General features: G+C 46.4%; 2 protein-coding genes across 2 annotated transcripts in view; one reads left to right on the top strand and one right to left on the bottom strand.

The window, feature by feature from the left end:
- LOC117869928 (zinc finger protein OZF-like) overlaps nucleotides 1–17,550 on the top strand; it is a 29,516-nt gene extending 11,966 nt beyond the window's left edge. Inside the window, exon 4 of the mRNA XM_034757026.1 lies at nucleotides 17,034–17,550. Coding sequence (XP_034612917.1) covers nucleotides 17,034–17,550 — 517 coding nt within the window. The remainder of the gene's footprint in view (nucleotides 1–17,033) is intronic.
- Nucleotides 1–22,386, bottom strand: part of LOC117870001 (zinc finger protein OZF-like) — an 876,360-nt gene that overhangs the window by 679,142 nt on the left and 174,832 nt on the right. The gene's annotated exons all lie outside the window — the stretch shown is intronic.

A 22,386-nucleotide genomic window follows, 5' to 3' on the forward strand; every position in this document is an offset into this window, starting at 1 on the left:
CTGGTCAGAAAAAGAGATCATGAAACAATAGGGGAAACCTGCTGCTCTCTTTCTCTCTCTTTCCAACCCTAGCCTGGCCTCGTATTAGTGCTGGTTAAGAAGAGGGGGAAGTATCTGCATCTACCAGCCTTTTATAGCTCTACAAGAATCAGGCACAATAGAGAGAGACCCATCTGCAAGTGCCAAATGGTTGGATTGGCTAATGCAACCTGTAGAAATCCAGGGCACACTGGGATATAAAGTCAAATGTACATCATTTCAAAGGGATAAATATAGGAAGGTTCACAATTGACTAAGTAATTACATACAAAGATCATTGACTGTCCATGCTCATTAGTGTCACTGTAGAGTGAGCTTTCTTCTTCTCTACCTCCCTTCTAGAACACCAGAAGTACCTTGATCATCTATGTGGTTCCTTCAGATGCCTGCTTAAATTTCAGGATGCTGGGAAGGTGTTTGGAGACTGTTTGAAAATCAAAGCTCAGTCCAGTAACTAATAGAAAATGAGGGCATGCTCCCACTATGCACCTTAAATCCCAGACTTTATACCTTTTTATATAAATAGACCCGTGCAAATAATTTAATTTTTTGCTTGCTATCTAGCCAAACCAAAATTATAGCAACATTAATATTTCAGGTTGACCCAAAACGAATTTTTTAGAGAAAATTGACTGAAAAAGGCTAGTATGAGCACTAAACAGTCACATCCATGCTAGTCTAATGGTTAAAATTCAGTGCCAGGGGTTCAATTCTGGGTCAGTAAAAGGCACTTTTCTTCAACACATATCGAACAAATCAAACATTTCTAGAGCCTCGGAGCAGAAATTAGGCATGTTCCCACTGTGGACCATTTGTACAAACAGAACTGTACAAATCATTTGTTGTTTTGCTTGCTATCTAGCCAAACCAATAAAACAATAATCATAATAATTCAGGTAGACTCCAGATTAATTTTTTTCAGTTTTCTTGTTGAAACAAAACAAAAAAAATGATTTTTGGTCAAACCAAAATATTTCCGTACATAAAATATTCATCCAGAAAACATTTCACCCAGGTTTATAGACAAGTCTTTGGAATTAACCATCAGCTTTCACTCTATGCATCCGAAGAAGTGAGGTTTTTACTCACGAAAGCTTATGCCCAAATAAATCTGTTAGTCTTTAAGGTGCCACCAGACTCTTTGTTGTTTTTGTAGATACAGACTAACACGGCTACCCCCTGATACTTGACATCTGGAGAGAAGGATGGTTAGCCTCTTAATTGTGGGTTAGTGGCACCTCTATTTCTAGCCCTCCGTCCAAAAGCCCCCAGAGATGTGTTTGTTTCCCATTGCATAGAAAGCAAAAATTAATTACGTTGAAACCTAAACCTGTGATTCACAATACAACATTGTAATTGTAAATAAAGGAGAAAATTGCTCCTGAGTTCAACAGAAGGAAGATTTTCTCATCAGCTTCTAGCAAATGCTCAAAGTTCTGATAGTTCTGGGAACTTCCAGGGATATCGGCCAGAATTTTCACAAGATCTGGCACTGGCACCCACCTCTAGAGCCACATTTTCAAAAGGTCTCAACACATGGAGTGCTGAGCTATTTTGAAAAAAAGCTGGCACAGATTGTGGGTTCTTGACTCTATGGTTCTCAGTGCAGAAGTTTGAGGTTCACCATTACTTTCTCATAAAGCTGAATGTCTGGATTCTACTTCAGTCCTGGTATACATCTTTTCTTCACATAATAAGTCAGTGGTGAGACTACAACACCTCACTCAAGGGTCTCCAGGAAACCTGTAAATTTCACTGAGGGTAATTGTGTATAAAAATGAACTATGCTGTAGAAGGGCCTTAGAATTTGAAAGAAATATGTCATGTTGGCCTCCCCCAAACAGCTCATAACACTATAGAAAACAAGGAGTATTAAAAGCATAGTGTTGTGGTGTCTGAGTGGTCCACTGCACCACACAGAGCACTTTATTTTCTCCTCACTTGGGTGTTCCGGTCTTTGGTAAGAGGCTTGGATTCATATACCACATCTGAAAAGTGAAATTCTTTCAACCCCCAGCAGTGTGTGTGTAGATGTGGGATTGTTTCAACTCAAGAACTAGCACTAAAAGATAATAAACTTACCACTGAAGTGAAAAATTCAATGAGGTGGTGGATTATGGGGTTTGTAGAAACAGGCTGGGAAAAATCAGCCAGATAAACATGACTACACAAACTTCCCATTTGAAATATTTGTTGTCGGATTTCTACTGCATTAATAGCCATTTGGGGAGCAGGAGTCATCCCAATGGAAATCTCTTCAGCTCTTTCTCGGTGCCATCTCCTTAGCCCTGGCTTTGGGAGCTTTGGATGCGGCTTTAGCCTTTTTCTCTCCCTTCTTGATTTTTGGTGGGATCTTGGCCATCGCCTGGGTCTTGGCATCTTAGACCTTTTGAGGGCTTTTCCCTGCATTTTTTGGTCCTGCTGCAGACACCACCTTCTAACGACTATTCCTGGACACGGGATGGTGGCATTTCCGGGGATCCTGGCAGCTCTAGCCAGCTTCTAGGTGGCTATTTTCCTTCTCAAAGCCACTGGCTTCTTCTCATGCCTTGTTCTGGGGGCCCAGATGTTGCCTGAATGTGAAGGAGCCAAGATGCTGGTAACCTTTCCCTCACCAAGATGTCTTTGCTCATCGGAGTCCTGACCCCCAACTGCATGTGGTTCTTGTTCTTCTACACAGCATAGCCCCTGGAGAACAGGGATCTGCAAATGTGCATTCATGGTATACCTTTGTTTAATTGATGAAAACATAAACTAGACACAGAAGACTGAAACTGATTTCAGCTGACAGACAGGTTAACTGGGTTTTTATTCATTTGCACAGGAGAATGTTGAGTGTTCAAATTCTTTTCAAGCATCCCCATTCAGTGGAACTCCTGAACATAATGAAAATTGATATGACTATGTTTTCCTTTAAAAAAAGGCTTCTAAAGGGGTACGTGGATTTAAAAAAAGGACAATGATCTGCGTTCAAACACTCTACCACTGAGCTATACCCCCATAACAAAGCTATGCTAGACTCCATGATCTTAAGGACCTTGAAGGACAGACCCTGCTTCAACAAGCTCCTTTCCCATTCCCAGACCATGGGTGGTTTTAAAAATGGAGTTTGATTAAACTTTATCTATGCAGGTAAACACCATAGCTTGCACACCCACTAATGTAGCTTCTCCCATTGACATAGCTACTGCCTTTCAGGGAGGTGGATAAACTACACGGATGGGGCAGCTCTATCCCATCTGCTTAGAGCATCTTCATTAACGCGCTACAGCAGCATCGGTGCAGCTGTGCCACTGCAGCATTTTGAATGTAGACTTGCCTCAGAGTAAGACCAGACTGGCTCCATTTGGCACCTTGGATGGTAAGACACCACACTGATTGCTGTGCAGTTCTGTAAGTGTGTCCATGGCTGAACTGCAAGAATTCCTGCCCATTTCTCTTCTGGCTGGAGCATGACTGGAGTGTGTTTCTGGTTGATGATGTTGCTGTAGATTGTTCTCATTCCCTGCCTGGACAATTCAGACAGCCACTTTACCCATCACATCGCCAGCCCATCAGTGATTCCAATAGGAGGGGCAGGTTTTCTCTGGGGCACTGAGATTTTTTGGGGAGTTGGTGGCTCCTTTCTTTCCTCACTGTGGAGTAAACTCAGCTTTTTATTCCATCCTTGATGATTCATGGAATAATAACAGCAGTATGAAGAAAGAGGAGAGTGAATATTTCACTGCCAGGGGGGAAGGTGGCCACATCCCCTATGACTGAGCATTGCCATTGCAGGAGAGAAGGTCTCAATTGAATTGAGTGCCCTGGCTCAGACAAGAGACACAGGAAGATTTTGCTGTTCATGGATCCATGCAAATGAAATTGTTTCTCTGTATGAAAATGAGGAGGGATATGAAATGCCCACATGGTGGCACCGAAAGTATAAGGGAACACTGTAGGATTAGAATAGGATAAGTTCTCAAGCAGCATGTTTCTTACTTTCCCCATCTGTCAATTTTGATTATTATCGATGGAAATATTTTGCCATTGGGTTGTATGTTTACATAGAAATTGACATTTACCAACAAATGCATAATTCTTCCAAGCCTGCCTAGTCTGCAGTTGATGAGTTTAGAGGGACACATTCACTCTTCCCAGTCCCATGCTCTCCATACTGCCCACTTCCCACACTACTGTGATCCTTCCCTCATCTCCCCCCAGACCACCGCCCCCCACTCCCACTTCTGGGATCCCCTCCTAACACTGTCCAACTCCCCTGCTGACAGGATCCCTCCCCGTTCCTTTCATTTCCTGCCTCCCTTCTAAGCAAAGGCTCTACACTATTCCCACACTGGGAATTGAACCCAGGCTACCTGGGTGAAAAACCAGAAATTCTGGGCACTAGACCATATGGGACTGTTATTACTGCAGCTCTCCAAGCCAACCCCTCATGAGAGCAGCAGCGCCATCCAGCGGGGATTGCACACAGGGCTGCATTAACCCTTCAGGTGCTGAGGTTTTCCCTCTTACCATTCCAGTGCCTGTGATCAGGAAACAGAGATTGGGGCTCCCAGGTTCGGCACAGACCATGACTGAGATTGGACCTCAGATTGCGCTAGGTGCTGTACAAACCCTGGCCAACACTGGGACACCCAGGGATTCCCCTGAGCCTCTGCTGCCCAACTTCTTCTGACTCCCTCTGGTAACCTCCCACCCCGCCCCCATCCAAGCAGTCCTTCTTTCCCTGCCCCCTAATTTTGCTTGCAAACCCTGGGCCCATCTCCTGTCCCCACCGCCCAGGTGGGCAGAGATGCAGGCAACTTCAGCCACTGGAGACAGCCCCAGCGAGCGCTGCATCCCGCCCCGGGGTGGTATTTGCAGACACAGGAAGGGAGCAGCTGGGTGCTGGGAAGAAGGAGGCAGGAGCCGGGAGAACAAAACCCAGAGACCGGGTGGGGGGCAGCTCCTGGGGGCGGGGCTCTGGCACAGACCGGGGGCGGGGCAGCTCCTGGGGGCGGGGCTCTGGCACAGACCGGGGGCGGGGTAGCTCCTGGGGGCGGGGCTCTGGCGCAGACCGAGGGCGGGGTAGCTCCTGGGGGCGGGGCTCTGGCACGGACCGGGGGCGGGGCTCTGGCACGGACCAGACGCTGCTGCTGCCTCCGTGTGATCCGGGAGCCCGGGCAGATCAGCTGCTGCTCCCCGGGGTCTGTGCTGGGGAGATCTCGTCATTAAAGCTCCTTCCCTGCCGCGCCGGGCGAGCTGGGACGTTCTCCAGGGGAACCAGCCTCCTAGAGCCCCGGACTCTGTCACCATCAGCTCCGGCGCCAGAGACTCCAGGTGAGTGAGAGACCCCGGGGGAAGTGCGGGGGAGGGGCAGGAAAGTGACTCTCTGCCCAAGGGATCCGCAGCGGTTGCAGCCCCCGGGGATCTGCTCCCTGGTTGTACATGTGCTGCCAGCAGCGCTGGAGCTGCCTGAGCGATAGCGGAGCTGCTGTTCTCCGCTGCAGCCAGGATCTGCCCCAGGCACCGCTGAGATTCAGGTGGGGACAGAGAATGGGGCCCGGGAAGGGAAAGGAGGGGAGAAGCCGGAGTTGCAGAGAGGGGAAGGGCAGTGGGACACGTGGGGGATTGAACGTGCTCTGTGCAGCTAGGAAAATCCAGGGGGAGAAGTGTGTGTGAGTCGGGGGGTGAGATATTTGCATCCTTTTACTGTTCGTGCCACTTCCCTCTCAAATACTGAAACAATTCTCTCTAGTTCTTCCCCTTTTCTCTCCCCTTACCACATATGGCTATAAAATCCAAGGAGATTCCCTCGTTTTCCCTAAAATTGACTCTATTCTCTTATTTTGCCCTATTTTCTTTGTAATTCTCAAATTGCCATTTAAATTCTCCTCAGATCTGGGATGTTAACCCAACCTATTTTATCTGAAGCAATTTGTCCTTGTTTAGGTGGGAATTTGCTGTCCTGTGTCATTCCCCCAAAGTGGGTGGTAGTTAGTAGGTGCTGTTTGGGGGAGCCCGCAGACATGGCTGCCTCTGGGGTGGAGATGGGGTGGCCGTTCTCTGCCAGAAACAGGGCATGGCTGAACAGAAGGGAAAGGGGGAGCCAGTGTCCCTATGGAGCCTGCCCAGCCCCTTTGGTTCTGTTCCTTTCTAGCATTTTGTTCAGAGACTTTATTACTGGGGACAGGGCCGGCTCTAGGCACCAGCAAAACAAGCTGGTGCTTGGGGCGGCACATTTTTAGGGGTGGCATGGCCGGCGCTAGAATGCTGCCCCTAAAAATGTGCCCTGGCCGCCCTAGCTCACCTCCGCTGCTGCTGCCACGGCGCGTGAAACAGCTGATTCGCGCGCCGCTACTCGCCCTCCCTCCCAGGCTTGGGGAGCAGCGGCGCGCGAATCAGCTGTTTCGCACGCCGCGGCGGCTCGGGGTCTCCCCCTCCATCCCTCCCAGGCTCTCAAACCTGGGAGGGAGGGGGAGACTCCAAGTGGCCGCGGCGTGGGTGCCGCTTCTTCCCCTCCCTCCTAGGCTTGAGAGTCTGGGGGGAGGAGGCAGGGCTGGGGATTTGGGGAAGGGGCAGAGTTGAGGTGGGGCCGGGGGTGGGGTAATTAAAGAACGGGGGGGGGGCAGCCAAAATTGTTTTTGCTTTGGGCGGCAAAAATCCTAGAGCCGGCCCTGACTGGGGAGGCTGAAAAATCTCTCTGTGGGCTTAGCCTGGCAGGAGGGGCCAGGTCTACACTGTAATAAAGAGATCATGCATTTTCCCAGCATGGCAGAATGTAGGATGTGTCTCTGCAGGGAAAGATCCTGGGGGAATCGTGATGTGAAATGAACTAAAGCCTATTCTGAAACCTCCACAACTGCCCTTCTTGCCCTGCCAGGCTGCAGGATGACGTTCATGTTTTGCTCCACCTCATCCCATCCTCTCATGGGACAGGAAAGGGAAATGGCTGCAGAAGAGCCTGTTCAGGTAGGGATTATCGGGGGATTACTGGTGGGTTCCTGCTGGAGGGAGAGGGACAGCAAATACAGTGGAGGTGGGAGGTTTGGGCAGTCTGGTTTGGAGGTAGAGTATGCCAAAAAATTCACAGGGTGGAGAATGGGAGGAGGCCAGGGTGTAGCAAACATGTTGTGACTTGTTTAATATGAGGCTTACATTCTAGGAAGAGACCCATGATGTTAGAAGGTGGAAATGCCCTCATTTGTGGAACAGGAAACAACCCACCTAGGTGGGACTAGGAAAATGGACCAGAATCCCAGTGCTGGAGCCTGACCTGATTAACCAGCGGCTGCTATGAGATATAGAGGGGGCACCCACCAGTGAGGCTTAGGGAGGGTTCTTAACCTTTTTCTTTCTAAGGACCCTCAACGTGCTATAAAAACTCAATGGCCCTGCATATGCATGGGTTTTCTGCATATAAAAGCCAGGGTTGGTGTTAGGGGGTGGCAACCAGGACAATTGCCTGGGCCCAATGTGACAGGGCCCCTCGCAAAGCTAATGGTTCAAGCTTTGGCTTCAGCCACTGGTGGCAGGGCTCATGGCCCCAGGCTTCAGCCCCAGGCAGTGAGGTTTGAGTTTTCTGCCCTGGGCCCAAGCGAGTCTAACACTGGCCCTACTTGGAGGACCCCCTGAAACCTGCTCGCAGCCCCTCAGAGGTCCAGGGACACCTAGTTGAGAACCACTGTCTTAGGGGATATGCCCCTCTTCCATATTCAGATCCAGGGCTGGCCTTAGAGAAAATGGTGCCTTGGGTGAACTTGTATTTTGGTGTCCCCCATCACCTCTGGCCCTCACGGGCTCCGCACCATCATGTCCAGACCCCAATGCTTCCCTCTAGTGCTTAATTTGTATTGAAAGAAGTGCCGGAGCTCAGGCTTGGCACAAATTAAGCACTGGCAGGGTGGCCTCATAGGAGCGGCTGCTGGCCGAGCGCACAGCTCTGAAGGCAATGCCACCGCCAGCAGCAGCGCAGAAATAATGGTGGCCTGGTATATGGTGTATTGTGTAACCTTTAATTTTATTTAAAGTGCATTATGTAATGTGGCATTACACCACCGTGTGTTCAGCTCTGGTGGCTACACTTTCAGGCTTAACAGAGTGAAAGTCCCCTCTGCTATTTGCTTCAAATGTATAGTCTCTAGGAACACATAACGATTAAGGGTAGTGACCACACAGACATTCACAAGTACAAGGTCTAGTCTGTTTTACAAGTTTTATTAAAGTTACAATTAAGGTTATGAATGCCCAAGTATATAGAAATTCTATAAAGACCTATGCAAAAGTTACAACTATAGTTCTACTCACATCCTGAACAATAGTATTAGGGTCTGCTGTGTCTCTCATGGATTGATCATCAGTAGAGGGATGGTTCCTGCTGGAATTTCCCATAGGGAGCTCAATTTTCCTGCTCTGGGCACCCCCTTTTTATAATGTGATTCTGATTTTACCTCATTAGCATTGATGCACAACCTGTATCCTGTGGTTAAGGCACATTTGGAAACAGAGGTTCCTTTACAGATTTTTTTTTATTTAAAATTAATCTTCCGACTAATTTTTCACCCTGTTACCACTTGGTACCTCTTTTCCCATAATCTTAGGGCATCAGGTTATTCCTCGGTCATTTACTTATGTCAGCATTTCTTAGCTCCAAGGCCTAAAATAGCTAAGCTAAAACCTTGCAGGTCTCAGCCTACAGGCCTTATTTTCAACCCTATTTACTTAGATACTACGTTTGCGCCACAGCTCAGAGAGCCGAGAAGCTACATACCGATCAATCTATTCTCTATTTAGCATACAATGATTCTATATGACATAATGTGTCAGTTAATTATAACACCACACAATGAATGAACAGTAAACTAAAATCATTGGCTGCCATTCCCACCCTTACTTCTACACTGCTGCTGTGTCTCGTGGTGCCCGGCGTTCTGCCTGCAGCTCAAAACATGCTTTGCGCTCTCACCTGGGGGCTGCATCTTGCTGGAGCCCCAGATATCCTTCAGCCCTGTGGCCGCTCCTGGCTTACCAGGGGCCATTTCAGATTTTGGGGAGGGGGGCAACTTTAACTGTGATTCCAGGGGCTACTGAGGCACCTGAAAACTGTAGGTTTTTTTGCAGAAAATAACTTAGAAATTTGCTGACAGGAGCACTGTATCTAATTGTTATATAAAGAAAGATAAATCTATACTGACTCCAATTACAGCCACATATTAAATTTAGAAGTAAATTTAAAACAATCAGGAGATAACACAGCAAGATATTCCCTATCCCAAACCTTGAAGTATCAGTTCTGGAGCTTTGATGCAGGTATCAGAAACACAAGTTTGATACTTTGCACCCTATCTTTAGTGGAGATAAATAAAAATAGAGAAAGTAAGCAGAATTTACTTAACAGACACACTCTGTGTTACTGCCATTATCTCCTCTGTTTTAGTCAGTTGTTTTTTCACTCCACTGAAAACATATTTACTTAATTTTATATACATGATTACGTTTTTTTCTCTTTTATTAAGAACGGGAATTTATTTTTCTAGTTATTTTGGCATTTTTGTTTACTGATCACAATCATGTATGTGACTCACTAACATTTGACTCCATCATTGCTATTAGTATCATACTTGGAACTGCATTTATTTTCATAGAAATTGTAAGTTACTTTCCAGATATAACTGTATCATGAAGTTTGGGGGAGACAGGGCCCTGCACCTCCCCCATTTCCTGCGATTCACTGTGACTCTCAGCCAGCCAGTAAAACAGAAGGTTTATTAGACGACAGGAGCACAGTCCAAAACAGAGCTTATAGGTACAGACAACAGGACCCCTTGATCAGGTCCATCTTGGGGGGATAGGGAGCCAGACCTGGTTCTGGCCTCCCTCCATTTCCCAGACAGCTCCAAACTGAAAAACCTCCTCCAGCCACACACCCCGGCTCCTTCTCCAGCCTTTGTCCCGTTTCCCGGGCAGAAGGTGTCACCTGCCCCATCCCCTCCTGGGCTCAGGTTACATGCTCAGCTATCCTCCCTCAAGTGAAGTTACACCCTGATATCCCATCACCAATGCAGACAGTACCAGTAAAACTCCCCCGCAACATCCCCAGGTCAATCCTCCCCATTCCCTACTTCCTCACAAACTAAAAATACAATTTGAAGATAAGTGATCTGCATCTGCACAGTGTCTAAAGTTTTGAGTTTAGCTAATTTTTTTTTAAATGAACCCTGATTGCTGAGGTAAGTGCAAGCAAAATTGACATTCTATTATTTGATAGTACCATTTTAAATATTGAATGACAAAGCACAATACGGCAATGACAGTAATAATGATAATTACTCCAGCCAGGCCAGGTTAGGCATTTTAGAACTCATTACTCAAAGAATTGAATTTAAGCATAAGTCAGGTATAAAATTATGAAATGAACAGACCAGTTAAAAAGCTAAAATAACAGCACTGTAATCCTGCATGAATGTGAAAGGATAAAATTACAGAGAATATATGTACTTTGCGCATTTTGACAGGAAGTAAAAAGAAGTAATAACAGTAATTGAAGTGTCTATTGTGGGGTGTGTGTGTGTGTGTTGGGGGAGTGTGAGACACAGCACGCTGTCACTATATGCAGAGCAGCACTCACTAGTCTGAAGGCTCATTCACACAGCAGCAGCGGCCAGCAGCTCCCACTCCTGACCCAGAGGCAGCAGCAGAGAATCTTCTCCTCCCACCTCAGCTCAGCAGAGACTGGGCACAGAGGGAGGAGGGTGGGGCCACCCCGACATCAGCACACACACGGCTCCTGAGAGCAGCTTGGCCAGAGGCAGCTCCAAGTGGGGGGAGGGGGCAGGGCTGCAGGAACAGTTGCAGCAGCAGACAGCAGGAGAGAAGTGGTGAGAGGAGAGACAGGACACCCCTGCTAGAGGAACCCCCTCAGCAAGGCCCCCCTGGACGGTCATGTAGTCTGCCCACCACTAAGTCTGGCCCTGTCCAGCTCTTCAGAACGAGAACAGTGTTGGGCTTTTTACCAGTGAGCTCTCCCTGCACCCTGCTAGGGCCTTCATCTCCTGTATCAGTCTGTGGCTAGTAGGGGTGTGATGGATCTGCTGGAGAGACAAGGGGCTCTCCTTTTCCCCCTCACACTAACGTTTCCTGGATGCTCTGAGCAGGGTGGGGGTGGGACTCCTGACTGTGAGCCACCCAGAGCTTTCATTTGATTGGCTCCTTTCCCCCTTTAACGGTGGGGTTGTGACTGGGGCAGCAGGTATTGAGTGTGGGACTCTTGCTCTTTCAGGGGCCGATGATCTTTGAGGAGGTGGCTGGGTATTTCGCCAGGGAAGAGGGGGCTCTGCTGGACCCCACTCAGAGAGCCCTCTACAGAGACATCATGGAGGAGAACTATGAGACAGTGATCTTGCTGGGTAAGGAGTCCTGTCCCCTCAGTTATTAGAAGCTGTGGGATCTCTAAAGAACCTGAATAGTAATAACTTTATACTTTTATTCATCACACAAGTGTTGACAAGTTTCCTTGCACCTATTTTTTTTGCCTTATCTGACACCCACTAGAATAATTTTTGGTGCTGTCAATTTTAAAATTAATAACTACATTAATAACGGTAGCTTTCAAGCCTTTTCCTCATTTTGAAAGGAAAATATGTCTGTTGTAGAATTCTAAATTGAGTAAATAGGTGTATGACTCATGCATGAGTTGTGTGACAGTCAGATGAGCTCCTCTTTTAATAGGAGAGCATATAATGTTGCCATTCAGGAGTCCACGGGAGAATGGAGAACGGAGCCATGGGAAGGCAGGAGAATGGGGAAGTAGCTAATTCTGGAGTGCCAGGACGTGGGAAGGGTGTGTGCAGATTTAGATCTAAGAAGCAGCAGGGAGGGAGGAGGTAGTGAGAGAGGAGGAGGGAACGCAAGAAGCTACCAAGATGCTGGGAGGTGGTGATGGCTGAGAGTAATGGGAAGAAGGGGAGGGGAGTGTGGAGGAAGGGCACCCAGGAAGTGGGCTGGGTGGGTCAGTGGGAAGGAGGAGAGATTTGGGGATCTAGAGCTGTGGGGGATCCCAGACTTTAACCCAGAATCGCTACCCAAGCCTTATTGCTTTTGAGCTACACTCCAGGTTTATTTCTGCTCAGTTCCACTTCATTATACATTTTTCCCAAAACATTATTATTTTAACTCTTGACCTCCCTCTCCCACTCATTACCCCCCTCCCCATATAAACTCCCCATCTCTATGCACAGCATCCATGACCACCAATCCTGAGTCCTTGCTGCATTCCTCCCTGCCATAGCAGGGCCACTACCCAGGCACAAAAGGGCATTTTGTTGATGATGTCACAGGGTGGTAATGTAGTCTGTACAATTTTTACACCTATAAGATTACGTATTGGGGTACAGCTTGCCCTTGTAACATGGCTACTCAAAGTTAATTGAGAAGATGCAATTTGGTGAAACACACAGAAATTTGATTTAATTTACACATAAGGATTAGACTAAGATACGTATAGTAAAGCGGGTCTTCCACTGTGCACACTTGCAAGTTATGGACACCCCATTGGAAGCAAAGATCGAAGGGAAAGGGACCCCTGCTTCACTTACACTGTCTCGGGGACCCGACAAAATGAAAAAATGGTAACCAGAAGAGGTATTTTATCCACTTCCTTATGGTAATAGGACGGCTATATACCCTATCTGCTCCTTTACTCTGATTACAAGAATGTCAATAGCTACCCCAGCCCATACGTGGCCTTTGGGACATCAATAATTAAGCATGAAGCATTAATACTCATGATTTACATCACTTATTTATTAATAATACCAATCTATGAATGCGTCCAACTGCTGAGATACTTCATAGCAACCTAATTGCTAAAGCCCGCCCCAAACTTCCTTCTTTTCAGAAGAATTAGAGGCTGTTGCTCCTGAATTTTAGTGTTGAATCCCCCAGCCTCTTCCACACGCTGGGGGAGTTTAATTCTCCCTCCCACTACACCTGAGTCCCTACATTTCCTAATTCCCCAAAATGTGCTTCTGCGATGTCACAGATCTGGATTAGCCTTTGACCTGCCTCCATGGTCTGCTCAAGGAATTCCCTCTCCAGTATCAGGCCTCTAGCCAGCCCCTCTCTATGGGTGGGGACCCACATGCCTCTCCTTTTTTACCAGGGTTTGAGGATTGCAGCTTCTCCTCCACTGTCTTCACTGGACTAACGTCCAGTTCCTGTGCTTTGCTTTCTCTCCAAGGGCTGTGAGCAGTGTGTGTGTGTGTGTGTGTGTGTGTGATAGAGCTGGGAATTTTGGTGATACTTGTATGATGCCACCTCAGTTTCCCTCTGTGATTGGTATTGCTATGATTATAAAGAGCAGGAGACATGAGGTGTTTTGCCACATAGCTGTTATGGGGTGATATGAATGTGTCATTAACGACTGGCTGGGACCAACCTACATCAATGGAATACGCGACAGAGACAAGGGAAAAATTGTCACCTGTGTATCTCAGCTTGGCTGAGTGAAGCATACATGGACTCATTATGTTTTTGGGAGAGGAAGAACTGGGCTTGCAGATGCAGGGAGCTCTGCCAGAGTGAAGACAAATGGCACAGTAAAAGGAAACTAAATTATTTTCTACAGCATCATAGCTCAAGGCAATTGGCCAGTATGGACTATATTGTCTTTTTTGCTCCCCTGTGCTAATCTAAGGACTTTCCAAGGCTGTGTTTCAGTTGACTAATAAACCCTGCTATATTTTAAAAGTCTGCCCAGTGTCACAGCAAAAACTTGCTCTGTTCATTGAATGAGGAACCGTCTCTGAACAGGAGTGTCGTTCAGCTGGACCTGCTGGCAGAGCTCACAGGTTGAAATAGGAGTGTTGAAGCCAGAGGCTTCCCAAGGATTGTTTAAAAGCCCAGGCATTGCACAGATCCTATGGATTCATGACCGTGTGCCTCAAAGAAAAGGATCTAAATACGTATTTTCCATGGCCTCCTCATCAGTCCTCGTGGGAATCCCTGATTAGTTCCAAAGTATATTAAAACCTTCCTTAAAGGCTTACTTCTTAGTTATCAGGTCATGTCCATTTTGTTAGAGGGCCTCCTACTTCCCTAGTTCTTGTCACGCAGACAGCAAGCAGCAAAAGACCAGAAGTCTGAAGCGCAGACAATGCAATGTTTATTGGGGTTAGTTTCCAAGCAAGCATATTCCGAAGTCTTTCACACCAGTCGGGCTTATCTCTATATGTGATAGTCTGTTCCCCAGTGTTTCCTTCCCAGCTCTGACACCACAAAGCATTTACCCGTGTCCCTCTTCCCAGCTCTGATGCTGCAGAGCCTTCCCTGTGTCCCTGTTCCCCGTTCTCCCAATTAACAAACATGATTCCAATTTCCCTTCCCCCTCCAGTTTATATAGTAATATTCTCAGATATACCTTAACCAATCATTGTACTGAAATTTAACTAACCAATCCTAACATATTGTAACATAATTCTCTAACCAATTATATCCCACTCCCCTAATTAATTAATATTGCTAGGTGTAAGTTATACAGCAGACAGAAACAGTTAGAGAACCAGACAGATTAGCAATAGAAAAGTGGGGGCCATGAAGTCAAAACAATACAGAAATGAGGGTTTCACAACCATTGAGAAGTGATTTCTTGCCAGACAGGATGCTATCAAACTAAGTTTTCTTTAACCATCTTAAGATCTGTTTCTTTATCTGGTGGTGATGCGCACTATCTGGACAGGATCGTCTTCCTAACAGCCCAATAGCACCTTATTTCAGTGTGACGGGTTTGGGATGTGAGGATGTGACCGTTCGCTTCCCAGCTTATGGCTGCCCCTGCTGCTTAGCCAAAGGCCTTAGCCTGAGAACAAGGCCTCAGACTCTCCTAGTGAGACAAGGCCCAGACACAGGCAGACTGTGATTTTGATTCTTTGTTTTTATACCCCTGTAACTAGCTAAGTGATAAAAATACACCTAAGTTCTTAAAGTATAGGCTTTACAGGCAGGCCTGAATATATCTATATTCTAAGAGTGGGTTCTACCCCTTCCCCCATTCTGTGTCTGCCTTGTCTATTTAGATTGTAAATTCTACAGGGCATGGGCCATTTACTATTCTGGGTTTGTAATTTGCCTAGCACAATGGGGACCCACTGTTAGTTGGTCCTTAGGCACTAAGGTAATGAATATGATTTACAATAATAACAACTCTCCTGCCACTTTGAGCCAAGGAAGCTGATCTTGGGATGTTACTGCTTAAAAATGAGCTGGGGTTAAAACCATGGAATATTCTTTGTGACAAGTATCCCACTGATTTCCCTTGTTTTCTTTGCCTGCAGTGGGGTTTCCAGTTTCCAAACCTGATGTGATCTTGCAGCTGTGTAGATAAATCTCTGCATTAAGCCTCTTTGCATAACTTTCAGATGACTTTGTATTATGACTCTTCATATAACCTTGTAGTGGGTCTATCCATGTGTGACCTCTGTTTTCATGCAACTTTATGTCAAGTACTTTGATATGGGAACTTTGTATCAAATCCTTATATAGAGACTTTGTATTAAGCCTCGGTATAATGTTATAGGCCCTAAAGATAGTTAAGGTAGAAGAAAAATGACTTTTTGCTAGGAGTAGAATAAGATCTTCCCCCACCTTTTAATCAAGTGCCCTGTTGAATGAATGAGGTGTGAAGGAGCAAGACATGGAAGGCAGGCTCCAAGTGTTGCAGCTGTCTGGAGGTGAGGGGATGGAAGCCAGACTCAAGAACAATAAAACTTGTCAAGTGGGCTCATTAAAGAAGATCAGACATATTGATGGCCTTGGGAGTTAGAAGCAAGCATCTTCTTTTGAAAACACCCTCTTTGAAAATAAATGTGGCAACATTAAGACAACACCCAGAAGGAGGTGCCACAGATGACCAGCTGACACAGACTTTGAATCTGGTATAGATTTGCATGAGAGGGAAGCTGCTATAAATGTGAGGTGTCTTGCAGAGGATCCCGTGTCTTGTCTTGTCAGCATCAGAGCATCTGTCCGGATTGACAGAAGCCCAGCTCCATCCCTCCCCCATCTAACTTGCCTGGCCAGTGAAGTTAAGGGGAGCAACTATTAAGTAACAACAAGAAGATGGAGTGTGTGTGTGTGTGTGTGTGTGTGTGAGAGAGAGAGAGAGAGCATGAGTGTAAGGGGTGAAAACATTATCTACTATCATATGCATATGATACAATGTTGATTGATACATGTATTACCAATAAATGTGGCACTTTGCCTTAGCCCCCCTGAAAAGATCCTGTGCAGTACTTTAAGTACAACAGTTGGAATGAGGGGAAAAGCTGTGGGTCCCAGACCTCCAGGGCTCTGAGAAAGAAGTGCACCTGACAGCTGCCTGCACAGGTAGAGAATTGGTTAAAGCAACTAAAAACTGTCTGTGAATATAGGAAACATTTGGGATGCCCTACAAAGAGCTTGTGAGCTCTCCAAGTTCAGGATTGTTCCCTGCAGATGTGGAATCATTAGGCAGACGTCACTCATGCCTTCCCACCTATCCTGACTGACAACTGGAGGCAGGTCCCTCCCCAATTTCACTTTCCCCTGAGTGTTCTGGTGAGATGTGGACAAAAATTGATCCCTTCCTCTCTCCTCTGGGGAAGGGTTTGGGAAAATCAGTTCCTCATAGGTTTGATGTCTCCCGCACATATTTTGGTTTGTTCAGCCCTTTTTCGATTCCTGTCTCTGAGATTTCCTTTCTCTCTGGCACAGAGAGTGACCTGTGTCTGGATACTCTTTCTCCCATCAGGTGACGGGATGGTGAGTGAGAATGAGGAGGAGAAACCCCAGCAGGAAGATGCTGAGCAAGTAGAACCACATGGGATGTTATTAGGAAGATCCATAGGGAATGTTTCCGGGAGTTGTGCACTCCCAGAAAAAGCAAAAGCCTGTGAGACTCAGCAGATGCCAGAGGAAAACTTGAGGAGCCACTTAGACCTTATTACACGCGAGATAATCAACTTGGAAAACAGACGCTACACATGCCATGAGTGTGGGAAAAGCTTCAGTAGGATCTCAGACCTTTTCACACATCAAAGAATCCACAGAGGAGAGATGCCCTACACGTGTTCTGAGTGCGGGAAAAGCTTCAATCAGAGCTATACCCTTATCAGACATTGGAGAACTCACACTGGAGAGAAACCCTACACATGCTCTGAGTGTGGGAAAAGCTTCAATCAGAGCTCAAACCTTATCAGACATAGGAGAATCCACACAGGGGAGAAACCTTATGGATGCTCTGAGTGTGGGAAATGCTTCATTCATACTTCAGCCCTCATCTCCCATCAGAAAATCCACACAGGAGACACGCCCTACACATGCTCTGAATGTGAGAAAAGCTTCTATCAGAGCTCTGACCTGATCAAACATCGTAGAATCCACACAGGAGAGAAACCCTACACATGCTCTGAGTGCAGGAAAAGTTTCAATCAGAGCTCAACCCTTATCAGACATCAGAAAATCCACATGAGAGAGAACTGTAATAAATGCCTTGACTAGGGCTGGCCAAAGTTTTTTCTTTAAAAAAAATCACATTTGCTAATTCCCACCGAGTGTTCTTTGCACCATCTTCAGCGTGGTATCTCAGCTCCCCCAGATGAGTTGCCTGCTTCTGCTTTTTGCAGCTCACCCTTCTGTGATCTTTACTATCAACTCCTTTCCTCTTGAGTCGAAGGAGTGTGTGTCCCTCTAGCCAGGAATGTTCATTGGCTCCCGGAGGGAGAGAGAGGTTTGATCCCAACAAGCTGCACAGAGGCAAAAACTACCTGTGCCTTACAGCCACCAGGACTGTACATGGTGTTGGCTGCTCAAGTTAGTGATCTTGGTGTAAAAAGACAATTATAGTTGTAGAGCAGATGCAGCCCAGGTGCAGTGGTTGCATTAGCTTTCTCCTTGAGCTGACCTAAACTCCATCACTTTTCCTAGTCTAAACAAACTCTGAGCGTCACAGTTATACTGTTCCCCCATTTGAAAGCAATTGTTAGTCATCAAGTTCCCCCTTCTGGAACAAATTGTTTCATTCCCAGTTGCTCTGATGTTGCTTCAGGTGGTGCTCTGATGTTGCTCCAGGTTGTGCTGCAGAGCATATGTTTTTACTACCATTTTCCTCACTTAAAATATACTGAACTATAACAAAGAGCAGGAACAGGGCAGGGATAGGGAAAAATGTCATTTCACCCTCTGTAACAACAGAAGAAGATAGGGTTAAATCAAAGGGATTCCCTTATTCCTCATCACCATCCCAATCCCTCTGTTGTTCAATTAGTAAGGTCAATATTTTTTTCTAAAGGGCTGGGAAGAAGATTCTCTGGTAAATGACTTGGAACTAAGCAAAAATACCCATGCATTGGGCTTCCAAAGCAGTTGTGGCCCAGGTGTTGCAGGAGGTCACTCCTGAAGATATCTCCTTCCTAATCAGGTGCATGTTGCCTATTATTTGGGAAATGCAATCCCTAGCTAGGTAGGGATGGGAAAAATGGAAATGACATTTCTGTTCAGCTCACCCCTGGGAGATGCTGCAAATGTGTAGAAAATGAAATCCATGTTGAATGTGATATAGCTGCAGAAAGATACTTATTTTTAATAGATACCTGACATTTGGTGTCTTACAGGGATTCTAAGCCACACCTGAATTTAGTCCCTAATTTAAACCTGTGCCACCAGATTAAAGAAATAAAAGGAAATTTGGGGGGAGTTATACCTCACTATCGCTACTGATATGTTGTGTGGTTGGTGAAGAATTCTACTCCAGAGAAGTGTAAAATTACTTCGAGTAAGGTCAAAGACTTGATAAGAACTCAGGTAGAAATTGCAGGTACAAGTGGTTGACTTTCACCCCAGAGATGGAAGCTATGGTGACTTGTGGCCCCGTAAAACTATTTTTAGAAAGCTGCTCACTAATTAAGTGGCATTGGTCACACTCCTAAAGGATGCCATGATTAAATTGGGAACAACTGTCTTTTTCAGCTGATTCCTTCAGAGCCATTCGATGCCTATGGGTCCCAGTCTGGCTGCCTTGTTGGACAAGAAGCACTTCCATGCTGGGCAAATGATTTGTAGCCAATAAGGGAATGTATCAGATTCCAAGTTCAGACTGCAGGATATATGAATATGGAGTCCAGTGTCTGTGGTTTACTTAGTTTACTTAGTTTACTCTTGAATCTAATGCATTTGTATCACTTCTCCACCTCCTGCTACTTTGAAAGATTAGAAAGTGTGAAAATAGAATACAGGTGGTTTTGCTAATGATGCAGCCTTCCCACATAGTGAGAGACCCCTTCCACCCATACTTCTGGGAGAAGACGTAGAGAGAAATGAACTCACAGAAATGGAAGGCTCCTAGGTTATTGTAGAATGTGACTTCACATAAAGTTAACTGGTTGGAAATGGGAATTAAGAGAAAACTGCCCTATAGGTTTATATTTTGTAATCTTTGAATAAGTTGTTACCAGGGACAATGAAATTAAACATGATGTTAATTACTGTAACAGGCTGATTCTGTGATAACTTTCAGTGTTACAATATGATTCGGGTTTTCTTCTAGTTCTCTCCCTGCCCCTTCTTCTATGTTGGATATGGTGGCTAATCCTGAAATTAAAACCTCACTCTAAAAGAATTAAAGTGGGGGAATATGTGAGAGAAATGGCATATACGAGAAGAGAGACCCAATATGTACTGTACTTATTTCTATTTAAAATGGAATTTATTTTGATAAATTTTAAAATAAATCTTCTATTAAGAGGAAAATTACTTGAGACAAGATGTGTAACCTTTTACCCATCCCCCTCGGTGCTGAGGTGTTTTTGTTTGTCTCTCCTCCGGTGGTTGCTTTTTAATAAAAGAATGCTTTCAAACCAAAACTAATCTTTATTCCATTAGTTGAAAGCAAACAGAGCCCTGCAAAGCAACAGGCAATTTTCTTAAGCCTTCGAAGTGCATTGTCTGCACCAATAACAATCCCCTCCTAGCATTACAAGCACTGCCCTGCTGTACATAGCAACAAATATTAGTGGCTTTCAGCTTCAGATTACTGCCTCAAGGTATCCCTGATCCTTATGGCTCCGCGCTCCGCTCCTCTAACAGCCCTGGTCTCTCTGGCTGTTCAAATTCAGCCTCCAGGTGCTGAGCCTCAGTGGTCCAGCCCTGAGTGAAGCTTTCACCCTTCCCTCCAGAAATAAATGGCCAAAAGCACACTCGAGTCATTCTGCACTTGCTCAGCCTGTTGTTGAACTGCTCCTTGCTGCTGTCAAGGTGTCCCATGTCTGGCTTCATAAGCCAGGGCATTAAGGGGTAGGCAGGGGGTCTCAGGGTCACAATGGGCATTTTGACTTCCCCTATGGTGATCTTCTGGTCCAGGAAGAAAGTCTCTGCTTCCAGCTTCCTGAACAGGCCAGTGTTCTGAAAGATGCACCTTACTGGGCCAGCCTGCATTCATGTCTGTGAAATGCCCACGGTGATCCACAAGTGCCTGGAGAACCATAGAGAAGTACCTTTCTGATTAATGTACGCCATGACTAGGTGGTCTGGTGCCAGAATTGGAATATACGTGCCATCTATCGCCCCTCCGCAGTTAGGGAAGCCCTTTGTGCAAAGCCATCCACAATGTCTCACACGTTTCCCAGAGCCACAGTCTTTCGGAGCAGGATGTAAAAAAAAATTAATGGCCCTGCACACTTTTTTCAGCACATGTCCAACGGTCGACTTTCCCACCTCAAACTGATTAGTGAACAATAGGTAGCAGTCTGGAGTAGCCAGCTTCCACACGGCAGTTGCCACGCCCTTCTCCAATAACCGGGCAGTTTTCATTCTCGTGTCCTTGCGCTGCAGGGTTGGGACAAGCTCATCACAGAGTCCCATGAACGTGTCTTTCCTCATCCAAAAGCTCTGCAGACACTGCTCATCATCCAAGATGTGCATGACGATTGATCCCACCACTTAGGCTACATCTACACTATGCGGGGGGTCGATTTAAGATACGCAAATTCAGCTACGCGAATAGCATAGCTGAATTCGACGTATCGCAGCCGACTTACCCCGCTGTAGGGACGGCGGCAAAATCGACTTCTGCAGCTTCCCGTCGACGGCACTTACTCCCACCTCCGCTGGTGGAGTAAGAGTGTCGATTCGGGGATTGATTGTCGCATCCCGTTGGGACGCGATAAATCGATCCCCGAGAGGTCAATTTCTACCCGCCGATTCAGGCGGGTAGTGTAGACCCAGCCTTAGTGTTTTTTTCCCCAAGCTCAAAGGTGGCGTTCCATTGTGGTCAGCACCTCCGTTAATGCCACCAGCAATCTCGTGTTCTAGCTACTACACATGGTGAGATCAATGTTGAACTTTGCTTGCCTTTGTACTATAAGGAATAACTCCACTGCCACTTGTGATGTGTTAAGAAGAGCCAGCAGCATATTGGTCAACAGTGTGGGATCCATTCCTGCTGCCCAAAGAGGCAGAATGTGCAGTACACAAACCATTTAAAGATGGCACCAAATGTGAATGGAAGCACAGGGATTGCTGGGATACGAAGCAATGCATCACGGGGCATTGGGACACGACCCGGGATGCCCCGCGACCCCCTCTGCCTTCCCACAACTCTTAGCGGCAGAAGAAGAGGAGATGCTCAGTGGATACTCATAGACTCATAGACTTTAAGGTCAGAAGGGACCATTATGATCATCTGGTCTGACCCCCTGCATGCTGCAGGCCGCAAGACCCTTCCCTGGACTCTGCCGTTGAAGTCCCCAATCCTGTGTTTTAGTGACTTCAATCGGCTGAGACCCTCCTGCTAGTGATCCCTGCCCCATGCTGCGGAGGAAGGCGAAAAACCTCCAGAGGCTCAGCCAATCCACCCTGGAGGAAAATTCCTTCCCGACCCCAAATATGGCGATCAGTAATACCCCGAGCATATAGGCAAGAGTCTCTAGCCTGACCCTTGTTGGCCATTATGCTATTCATGTACCATTGCTTGGTTTTCCTCGGCTACTATGTTTTACCATTAAACCATTCCCTCCATAAACTTATCCAACTTAATCTTAAAACCAGACAGGTCCGTCGCCCCCACCGTTTCCCTCGGAAGGCCGTTCCAATATTTCACCCCTCTGACGGTCAGAAACCTTCGTCTAATTTCAAGCCTGAACTTCCCCCCCGCTAGTTTGTATCCATTCGTTCTCGTGTCCACATTAGTACTGAGCTGGAATAATTCCTCTCCCTCCCTTGTATTAACCCCTCTGATATATTTGAAGATAGCAATCATATCCCCCCTCAGCCTTCGCTTTGTCAGACTAAACAACCCCCTTCACCTTCCCACAACTCTTAGCGGCAGAAGAGGAAGTGATG

Source organism: Trachemys scripta, chromosome 25, assembly GCF_013100865.1.
Source record: "Trachemys scripta elegans isolate TJP31775 chromosome 25, CAS_Tse_1.0, whole genome shotgun sequence".
In the NCBI taxonomy this organism is placed as follows: Eukaryota; Metazoa; Chordata; order Testudines; family Emydidae; genus Trachemys; species Trachemys scripta.